The sequence below is a fragment of the Hippocampus comes genome, unplaced genomic scaffold (assembly GCF_001891065.2).
Source record: "Hippocampus comes isolate QL1 unplaced genomic scaffold, H_comes_QL1_v1.1 scaffold2, whole genome shotgun sequence".
In the NCBI taxonomy this organism is placed as follows: Eukaryota; Metazoa; Chordata; class Actinopteri; order Syngnathiformes; family Syngnathidae; genus Hippocampus; species Hippocampus comes.
In genome coordinates this window covers 4,236,458-4,247,963 of record NW_017805139.1, presented here as the reverse complement: position 1 = coordinate 4,247,963, position 11,506 = coordinate 4,236,458, and the positions used below count along the sequence as shown (strand labels likewise).

Sequence of the window (11,506 nt, the reverse complement as noted above, 5' to 3'; positions counted from 1 at the left end):
GGGGGGGGGGGGGGGGTTGATCGGGCTTGTCTGAAAAAAGGAGCAGTTCTCTCTTCACCTTCTTAATTGTCTTATCATAAACACACCAAACCGTACTTTGTGGATTTTCGTCTTTCACAGGGGATTCTGGTCCCCATGAACCGCGATAAGTGAGGGATCACTGTATTACCAAACTGCAAGATTATTTGATACTCAGTGCAGGGATGTGTGATCACAACAGTCAGGGGAGGCAAAGTCTTCTCCATGCCTTGCATTTTGGGGAGTACAAAACTAAAAATAAATAACTAGATCCGTAAAAACAAGAAAAAAAGGAAAGTTATATAATGCAAACATTATTGTTCTCTGGTCCATGTTTTACATTGAATTTCTTCTTCAATCCAATTCTGTCAATGGTTTCCTCTTTCAAATAGCTGAATTTGCATATTTCCTGTTCAAATACATGGGCGAGAAGTGAGGTACAGCTGGGAGACATTCCCTCTCGTGTGGATCAAGCAACATACATACACACAAATGAATTGACGCAGGCAGTTATTGGCGCCCGTCAAGAGACGTTGCTGTTTCTCTTTAAATCGCCAGTATCCATGTTTTATCACACATGCACTGTACATGCTGACGTCCAACAGTCTACCTCACATAACTATCACAAACATTTTGAACTCGGCAACCAATTACTTTGCAGACTCTTCACCTGACCAGGGTTGTGGAGCTGAGTACTGATGTTTTCGGATAACTTTGGAACATATCACCGCTGCCTGCTGACATTAGTGGAAAGAAAGGAAGAGAGTGACTCACATGTTTCGGAAACAGAGAGTCTTTATGTTTCATAACATCTCATGAATATCGCCCCACAATAGTTGTGTTCGTTGCTTTGCTTTGCTTTAAAGGTGAAATAAACAGACTCTCCTGTGCATCTTTGGTAGACGTGACAGCACACTTTTTGCATTGTCTGAAGCACAGAGCCAGTGATGTTACGCAGTGTGGGAAGCAACGCAGTCTGTAGATCTTTCTGCTCGTCCATGTCAAAACTGTTCATAAATCAAAAATAGTCCATACTGGAGGCAAGTTTTCCACGGAAATGTTGGGCATCATCAGAATTGTTCATTAAAAGGGGTGTTTGTAAACTGAGGTTCCACTACATTGTTTTACTCTAGTTTAACTTGTAATGTGCTTCTTTAGCTACTTACTGTACACTTCCCTCCAAAGGTGTGAGAAGAGTGGGGGCAATTCCTTTACGTTATGTTCCTGGTCGAGGGAAACCCAAACATAGTAGGGGTGTTCACACGGCACACATTTGCTCTGGCGCTGCACCGATGTATTTTGTTGCGATATATTTTACACCGGAGCAAATTTTGTGGAACGTTCACACGTACAAAGCCCCTGAGCGTATTAGCACCGGCGCAGTGTCAGTGCAGCTCCACTTGCGTTCACATGGCAGTTTCTGCAGCGGAGCAAAACGACTGAAAACCAATGAGCTGTTGTGTGGCTTCTTTTTAAAACATATACACAACTCAAGCAACTACTGTACATGCACGTCCTTCTCCTTCTCGGTCTCCGTGCCTTCTGCTCGAGAGTGACCGCCCCCGAAAACGTAAATCAACGATGACTTCAATGACGCTCAGAAAAGCAAAAATGTAATGTGCTAAACAGAAAAATCCAGAGAGGAAATCACATAATAAAACAAATAATTTCTATGGGGCATGGGGGGTTGTGAACACACAACAAAGGAACAAACTACACAAACAACTCCGAGACAGTCCAATCTCCTACAAAAGGAAAGATGACGTTTGGGGACAATCCCCCCGTTCTAGTTGAGATGGTATAACCCAAGAGGTGCTTGCTCCTGTTACCAGCCACGTCTTGTGTCTTGTTATGAAACAAATACGACGGAAGTCCGACAGAGCACGAAAGCAAGGCATTCTCGCCGTACGTAATCAACTCTTCTCATGCGTAGCGAGGCTACTCCCCCCTTGCAAACGAGCATTTGCTCTGGAGCAAATTTTTAAACCACCTCCCTGAGGTGGATCAAATTTGCTCCGGTGTAAGCTGTTTTCCGGGGCTACGCCGGAGCAAATTTGCACGTGTGAACGCTCTACTGGCGCAGCGCCGGCGTAGCACTGGAGCAAATCTTGCCGTGTGAACACCCCTATTGTGAATAAATCCTCCCCCCAGTCCTCCCTTTCCCAAGTAGGCCGGTTGTGCTTGAAAATTAGTTTTACAAAGTTTATTTTTTTATGCCAGAGGGAGAAATATTCCAACACTACAAACAAAACAAATATACGAACCCTGTATTCTGACTGTGAAATTAAAACAAATCAAAGACAAACACTTAACCTACCACCCAATTAATAAACATGAGAAAACTGGATTAAGAAAAGCCTGCAAAGAAATGGTGCTAGCAACGCTTGCAATTGCATGTAACAGACAGCATCTAGCCAGGTTGAGAGAGAGGTCGTCTGCCAACACTTGTTGGTTAAAAAAAGCATCCCTCCCTCCTCTGACCAATCCCACAGTGGCAATAAATCCAAACCAGCCAACCAGTTGGTCCCACTTGTTCTCATTCTGGACACACAAATACTCACATGCCCACAAACACATCTATCCATCCATCCATCCCAGCTGACTTCGGGCAGAATGCAGACAACACCCTGAACTGGTCGCAGATCGGTCGCAGGGCACATATAGAGATGAACAACTATTCACAAGCACCATCTTGGACACAAACACGCAAGCCATAGCCTCAGGTACCTTGTTCTCCCATACTTTGGTGATTCAAAAAGTTCAGCATCAGACAATTCCAATTCTTTTTCAAATGATACTGGAGTTTTTTTTTTCAAGTAGCCATGCTCCTGATATCAACCTTTTAAGTGTCAACATCGCAAACCCACACATTTTTTTCCGGCCAACAATAATAACAATTTTACTTGTTGTCATTAGCGTTGAGACTCGATAACTGGGAATCAAATGGAACCGGAAAAATCATTTTGGTTCTCCGGATTCATTCAGATTTTAAAGTTCATCCATCCATCCATCCATCCATCCATCCATCCATCCATCCATTTTCTAGTCCACTGATCCTCACAGGCTTTGCGGGCATGCCAGAGTCTCTCTGAGCTGTCTTCAGGGAGTAGATTCGCTCAGGCACGCAGTAAAAAAATGCATAAAAGACACAGAATTAATATTTTTAATAAGGTGTAATTCATTGTGTATCCGCAAGGGGACACTGTTTTGATCAGAGAAAAAGACAACAGCAGCCTCAGTCCGTCATTGAGACAGACCCATGACAGCAGACGCTATCAATAGCACTCTCACATTTACACATTTAATAGCACTCTCCTTAGTTTGTAAGGTGTAGGCAGGGATTACATTTAGATTTTATATGCACATGTAAATGGTTTAAAACTTCCTTTCTTTATAAATCTCGTTTAATCTTAAAGTGCATTACTATATTTTTCAATACCAATTACTTGTTAAAGTTTGTACAATCAGTGGGATCAGTTGCAATGCATATTTGTGAATGATAAAAGTAAATTGCACATTTGTCGAAGGAAATGTAAGGTGCTTCCTGAAATGTTTTGTAAAAGATATGTTCATTAAATTTCAACATTTTCCTCATGTTCTTGTGCTTATTTTGTATCAAAACAAAGGGAAGACAGATTGTTTTTGTTATTTATAGCAAAGTATGGTATCATTTTAATGGTCCGGCCCACTTGACATCTACCGAGGCCGTATTTGGCCCACCATGTGAAATGAGTTTGACACCCCTGATTTAGAGTCTTCCATTAATCTGCCACGCATGTTTTTGGAATGTGGGAGGAAACCGGAGTGCCCAGAGACAACACACACAGGCATGGGGAGAACATGCAAAATCCACACAGGAAGGCCGGAGCTGGAACCGAACCCTGCACCTCTGCACTGTGAGGCCAATGCCCGAACCTGTCAACCACTGGGCCGCCCAAATTTTAACATGTTGGTGCAAAATATCAATTCCTAGTTAGCCATGCGGAAGAAGCACGAACGGATGACCAGCAGAAAATGTATGCATGTGGTGGGACATTGGTTGACTGGTTAGCACATTTGCTGAAGAGGATTCATCCTGGAATAACTGACTTCCACACTCATCCATCTGTTGTTCAGTTGCACCTGCAAAGCTGAAAGCCTCAGCTACCACTAGCTTCCATTCTCGTTAGGTGCTGCTGCAGGCTGCATAGGTGGACTTTGAACCTACTGCCGGTGTTGTGGAGGGAGCTGAATTGTGGGGACTGCAGCTGCAATGAGCATTAACCTGCAGAGTAAATGTGAGAAGAGACTAAGAAACTTTGGTCATGAATGTATCAGGTGAAACAATAACAATACTCTCATATATCCAGTGTTTATACATCTACGCGATTGGAGATTGAGGAGTTTAATCAGAATAGCAAGGGGAAATTGGGGATAAAAAGAACACATAGAAAAGTAAGAACTTAATTTGGTAAGGGATAGATATAGGTAGCTAACGTCCGTCCTGAACTACCTTCTTCACCACGATGGAATAATATATGTATCACAGCAGACATTGTCCCGAGCCGCCTGTCGATCTCACATTCCATCCTACCCTCACTTGTGAACGAGACAGCAAGATAATTTAACTCCTCCACTTGGGGCAGGATTTCATCCCCAACCTGGAGAGGGAACTCCACTCTTTTCTGACTGCGGACCATGGTCTCGGTTTTCGATCTGATCCTAACCGCTTCACACTCAACTGAGAACCGCTCCAGTGAAAGGTGGAAATAGCGGCTTGAGGAAGCCATCAATACCACATCATCTGCAAAAAGCAGAGATGCAATACTGAGGCCACCAAAGTGGACCCCTTCCACCTCTTGGCTCGATCCATAAGGGTTATGAACAGAATCAATGACAAAGGGCCGCTTTGGCGATGTCTAATCTTCCCTACAAATTAATCTTATTGCCAGGAATGTGAACAAAACTCTGACATATTTGTTATAGGGACTAAACAGCCTGTATCAGGGGGTTCAATACCCCGTACTCCTAAAGCACCTCCCCAGAACTCTCCAAGGGACATGGTCAAACGCATTCTCGAAGTCCACAAAACACATGTAGACTGGTTGGGCAAACTCCCGTGCACCCTCTAATATCCAGCTGAGGGTGTGCAGCCGGTACACTATTCCACAGCCGGGACAATAACAGCACTGTTCCACCTGAAATTGAGACGCAAGTTCTCCATGGACCCTCCTCTTCAGCATCCGTGATTAAACCTTACCAGGGAGGCTGAAGAGTGAAATCCCTCTGTAGTTACAACACACGCTCCGGTCCCTCTTCTTAAAAAGAGCGACGGCCACCAGTCCGCCAATCCAGAGGCACCCTCAGACTCTGCTTGCTCTGAGGAAGGTATGTCCATGGAATTGAGGAGGTCATCAAAGTATTCTGCCAACGACTTAAAATGTCGCGAGTTGACGTCAGCCGCACCCCAACCCCACTACACACAGTGTAAATGGTGCACTGCTTCCCCTTGCTGACACTCAGGATGGTGGACCAGAACTTCGTCGAAACCGTCCAGAAGTTGGTTTCCATGGCCACGCTGAACTCCTCCCACAGCAAAGTTTTTGCCTTGGCGACTGCCGAAGCTGCGTTCCACTTGGCCAGCTGGTACCTTTCACCTGCCTCTGGAGTCTCACAGCCCAAGAAGGCTTGATAGACTCCTTCTTCAGTTTGACGGCATGTCTCCACCAGCAGGTTCAAGGTTGCTGCCACGGCTGGCACCGACCACCTTATATCCGCAACTCCGATCGGCCGCTTTAACAATAGAAATGCGGAATATGGTCCACTCGGGCTCAGTGACTCCTGTCCTCCTCGAGACGTAGGCAAAGTTCTGCCAGAGGTGTGAGTTGAAACAATCATTTGGATCTGCCAGGTTGGACCCGGATCTCCTCCCACCATCGGAGCCAACAAACCACTAGAGGGTGATCAGTTCACAGCTTTGCCCCTCTCTTTACCCAAGTTTCCAAAATCTGCAGCCACAAATCCAATGATATTACCAAAGAGTCAATTATCGAAATGTGGCCAAGAGTGTCCTGCTACTAAGTGCACATATGGACACCCTTATGAAAGTGTTGGTTATGGACAATCTGCAACGAGCACAGAAGTCCAACAACAGACACCATTCGGGTACTGATCGTGGGGGCCATTCCTCCCAACCACGCACTCCCAGGTCTCACTGTCATTGCCCATTCGAGCAATGAACTCGCCCAGCAGAACCAAGGAGTGAGGGTTAGGCGTGGGCACCTGCAGCGGCTCCTCTTGTTGTCTTGTTGTCTGGTTGACAGGGAAGAAATTTAATCTGTACTCTATGTTGCACATACAGCGCATTTGACAATAAAGTTGTACTTGACTTGACTTGAAGAGGGAGTGCTCTCCAGCACACCTTCCAAAGCAGGGGTGTCCAAACTCAATACTTAAGGGCTGCTGTCCTGCCTGTTTTCCAGATCTCGTGCCTGGAACACAACGAATTCAAATAAGGCAGGACAGCAGCCCTCGAGGACTGGAACTGGACATGCTGGCTCCAAGGATTCCAAATAGGGTGGATACTTTGCACTGCTGTTTTGGTGCATAGTCATAAACAACAGTCAGGACCCGTCCCCCTCACCCGAAAGCGGGGGGAGACTAACCTCTTGTTCACCACCGTGAACACCAATGTACAGACACTGATCCGGGGCCAAGGACTATGCCCACACGTGCTCTGCAACTCTCACTGTTGGTAAGTCCAGAGTGGAAGAGAGTCCAACCCTTCTTGAAGAACCAGAGCACAGGCTGTATGTATAGGCAAGTCCGACTAGTCAAGTTGGAACTTCTCTACATCGCACACCAACTAAGGCTCCTTCCCTGCCAGAGAGGTGACATTCATGTTTTTAGAGCTAGCCTCTGTAGCCAGGGATAGGAGTTTCAAGGTGGCTGCCGCCAGGCTCTTGAAGCAAACGACCCCTTTGGCCCCTCCCCATGGAAAGCGGCACCCATTTTGCCTCTTCCGGCTGATCCCAGCCAGGGTAAGCCCGGCCACCAGGGGCTTGTCAGTGAGTCCCACCTCCAGGCCACGCTCGAGAGAGAGGGGGGCGGGTGGGACTGCGTCCGTGCAAAAAAAAGCGCAGTCCATTTGTGTTTTTCATTATAAGACATTATATGAACCGTGCTTTGTCTGGTCCATCACCTGGTACCTGTTTGCAATGGGTGACCCTACCAGGGGCATATATCTCCAGACGCTGCTCGGGCCCTAAGAATAATAAGACCGATTTCTGAAAAAACAGCCGGGACCTCACAACTATAGCCGTAATCATGATAATTAAAAAGACAATCGCGATCACTGCTCTGACCCTAAATATCGCTACTATATATATTTGTATACAATTGACAGCCGCAGTTTGTGGGGGATAGGGACTGTTTTGACCTACAAATAGTGAAAATATGTGAATAATTGATGCATATTGAATTGCTCCAGTGGTTAGCGCATATAACGTCACAGTGCAGAGGTCGAGGGTATGAATTCGGCTCCCGCCTCCCTGTGTGGAGTTTGCATGTTCTCCGCGTGCCTGCGTGGGTTTTCTCCGGGTACTCCGGTTTCCTCCCGCATTCCAACAACATGCATGGCAGGTTAATGGAAAACTCTAAATTGTCCCAGGTGTGAGTGTGAGCGGGAATGCTTGTTCACCTCTGTGTGCCCTGCAATTGGCTGGCAACCAGTTCAGGGTGTCCGCCGCCTAATGCCTGAAGACAGCTGGGAAAGGCTCCAGCGAGCCTTGTGTGGATAAAGTGGTTCAGAAAATGGATAGATGGATAGATATTTATAGATAGATATGGATAGATGGATGGATGATGGGTGGATAGATGAATGGATGGATGCGTACAGGTGGGTGGATTGATTGATTGAGGTCATGTGAAACAATTGCTTAGTTCCATGAGGTAAGCTGTTCAGCTCATGAAGATAGCTAGCTAGCTAGGTCGATAGATGGATACTTTACTCAGCCCATGAGGGAAAATAGAATTGCTTGCTCATCAACAAGGTTGTTGTTATAATGTGTGAAATAAGAAGAGGACAAATTAATTTGATGAATAGAGATGGGCATTCCGTCCCTGGAACGGAACGGTCCATCTGTCCCGTGACGGAGGATGAGAGATTTCTTAAAAAAGACAGATTAAGCAAGGATGGCAGTCTCCCGCCTACTACCCAAAAACAGCTAAAGATAGGCTCCAGCATCCCTCCCATGACCATCGTGAGGATAAAGTGGATTAGAAAATGGATGGATGGATGGATGGATGTTGGAATTGTTATGATTTTGTTTAGATTGGATTTGGTTTTGTTCCCTTGTGCATTTTTTGTCTCCACCTGTTCTCGTCATCTGTGTCCCTTGTGTTTAGCCAATCAGCTCCCTCAACCCTTTGTGTCTTCTCCAGGTGCTTCTCGTTGTCTTGTCAGTTTGTGTCAGGGTTATCAATTAGACATTCATAATAAAGACCCAATGAGGAGATGAAACACTTGATTCTGGTACCAATCACTTGAGGGGGGAACGATGAGAAGCGTTAGGTTTCAGTTCTCTGCACGTCACCCAAAGATCTCCCCACTCGCCCTCTCATTTATTTCTCATTGGGAAGTACATACATTGGCGTGTACAACCTAAAGGGTGAGGGCTGTTGAAGACACACTGAACTTGTTTGACTATGTGTGTGTATGTGAGTGAAAATTACGTACGTGTGCAATCATTACAAAAACACCAAGTTGCAGCTGGTGTTGAAAGCTCAATCAACGTCCGACCTTGCTTTTGTTTTGTCTTAATACTTATGTCTTTACAACCACTTTCTCGGAAAGGTGGTTGCGTCCCTCAACTGTGACACAGTGTACTTAGAATTCTTTATTATAGCTGTGAGCATATCTTTATTAACCCATTTAATCCCAAATTTTCCCCAGACATTTAAAAGTCAAAATCAGATGTCATTGGTAGCCCTTTTAAGTAATCAGTAATAAAAATTTCTAGAGCCCTGTAAATTAAATCATTGTTGTCCTTCACAAATGTGACCAGTGGGATGAAATGGGTTAAAAGCATAATTATACATATTTTTTAAAAGCATAAACATTCTTCATTGCAAGCATAATCAATTTATCTTTGCAGGCATAAGCCTTCTTCATTGCAAGAATAATCAATTCATCATTAATAATATGCAAATATAAGATCACTAAAAACAATCAACCTAACAGTTTGCTTGTATATACTTCCCTGGGTTCTGTCTTTGTTGGATCATTGTGTGTTTGTGTGCCCCTGTCATGTTTTGTTACTGGCATAGTTTTTTGTTACTTTGGTTTCCTGTGGTTTTCAGGACTTTGTTTGTATACTTCAATTCGTTTTTTCCAGTGTACTCCTCTTTGTCTTTTTGTTAAATACATCTTGCTCAGTCCACCCGACTCCTCCTGCCTCCCTGCTTTATGGGGTCCTCCACCTACCATCTTGTAAAACGTGACAGAATGATCCAACCAAGACTGGACCCCGCAAGACCGGTGGCCTGGTCCCACTGCTGTTCCCGGCGGTGCAATTGTTGTGGCCGCCCTCCGTTCCTGTTTCCGGCGGTGCAAGTGTTGCACCCTCCCCACCCCTCTCCGCCTCGTTTCCGATGAGTCAAGCCAAGCCATTGAGTGACTTTGGGGCGTCTGAGATCCGTCCCTTGAGGGAGGGGTACTGTTATGTTTTTGTTTAGATTACATTTGGTTTTGTTCCCTCATGTGCCCTTTTTGTCTCCATCTGTTCTCGTTATCCATGTACTTTGTTTTTAACCAATCAGATCCCTCAACCCTTTGTGTCTTGTCCAGCTGATTATCGTTGTCTCGTCACTTTGCTTGTATTTAGTTCCCTGGGTTCTGTCAGCCTTTGTTGGCTCGTTGTGTGTGTCTGTGTGCCCCTGTCATGTTTTGTTTCTGGCATTGGTTTTTGTTACTTTGGTTTCCTGTGGTTTTCAGGACTTCGTTTGTAAATTTCAGTTTTTTCCAGTGTACTCCTCATTGTGATTTTGTTAAATACATCTTGCTCAGTCCACCTTACTCCTCCTGCCTCCCTGCTTTTTGGGGTCCTCCACCTACCACCTCGTAAAACGTAACAGGAATCCATGCCTAGTAAATGATCATTAGTCATTTTTGAAAGGTTCCATTGAGTGATCTGCCCTGAATTCAGATTGAAATAGTTCAAATAGATTGCTAGAGGCCGTGTGATCAGTTAGCTGTTCTGCTATAATTGTTTTCAAGAAAATTATAGGTAATGGGAGCTTTTCCAAAGGAGAGAAATGATTATTCTAGATTTATTTATTTATTTAAATTTAAGAAGGAATTTCCGAAGATTGCAAATAGCTCTCTGCGAGTGTCCTATGAAGAGGGTTGAGCAAGCACATTGTCTGTTTTGATGCACAAACAAGTGATGTGAGTCTTTTAATATAGGCTTTTGACATAGGCTATTCACATTTATATTTTGTTTCATTTTCTGTAACTACTTTTAAAATGTATTATTTCACATTGTATGTTTCTAGAAAATCTACAGCATGTACATGAATTTGTTTCCCTGTAACTTAATGTCTTTGTGTTCTACAGACCTGCTGGGATGGCAGTCATCTGTCTGGCTTTTGGACAGTACATTCTGGAACCTTTGTTTATGCCCTGTGATATTCCACCTACTGCTGTCAAACTGGCCACAGCCATTGGCCTCAGTATGTATTATTAGTTTTTCTTTTCAATTTTCCAGCACTAGCTGTGGTGTCTAATTATCTCAAATCTAAATGTTGTTTTTAAATGAGAAGTTGATCAGCATCACAGAAGAGTCTGTGGTCTGTAATTGCATCTTTCTCTCCCGTTTTCTGGTCATGAAAATGTGGCGCTGACAATCAATAGAAATTTCCAATTTATCTGTATATTCATATTTAATTTTGTCAGGAATATTGCAACAAGGCGGCCCGGTAGTCCAGTGGTTAGCACGTCGACTTCGCAGTGCAGAGGTACCGGGTTCAATTCCAGCTCCGGCCTCCCTGTGTGGAGTTTGCATGTTCTCCCCGGGCCTGCGTGGGTTTTCTCCAGGTACTCCGGTTTCCTCCCACATTCCAAAAACATGCATGGTAGGCTGATTGAACACTCTGAATTGTCCCTGGGTGTGAATGTGGGCGTGGATGGTTGTTCGTCTCTGTGTGCCCTGCGATTGGCTGGCAACCGATTCAGGGTGTACCCCGCCCACTGCCCGAAGACAGCTGGGATAGGCTCCAGCACCCCCCGCGACCCTAGTGAGGATCAAGCGGTTCGGAAAATGTATGTATGTATGTATGTTGCAACAAGATTGTAGGGACATCATTTGACATTGACATATGCATCTTTTATATCTATATATGATAAGATGACCTTTATTTGTCCCACTTTACATATATATATATAGGTACAAACTTTACCTATAAAAAAAAAAAAAAAAAAAAAACTCTCTTCTCACCACTCGGGTGTGGT

At 44.6% G+C, this 11,506-nt stretch overlaps 1 protein-coding gene and 1 long non-coding RNA gene across 2 annotated transcripts in view; one reads left to right on the top strand and one right to left on the bottom strand.

The window, feature by feature from the left end:
- The window catches only part of LOC109514376 (uncharacterized), a 19,122-nt gene extending 15,239 nt beyond the window's left edge, over window positions 1-3,883 (bottom strand). The window contains exon 1 of the long non-coding RNA XR_002167978.1: window positions 3,874-3,883. This is a non-coding gene — a long non-coding RNA (uncharacterized LOC109514376). The remainder of the gene's footprint in view (window positions 1-3,873) is intronic.
- The window catches only part of slc7a11 (solute carrier family 7 member 11), an 87,293-nt gene that overhangs the window by 12,877 nt on the left and 62,910 nt on the right, over window positions 1-11,506 (top strand). Inside the window, exon 3 of the mRNA XM_019867419.1 lies at window positions 10,613-10,728. Within this exon, the coding sequence (XP_019722978.1) occupies window positions 10,613-10,728 (116 nt within the window). The remainder of the gene's footprint in view (window positions 1-10,612; window positions 10,729-11,506) is intronic.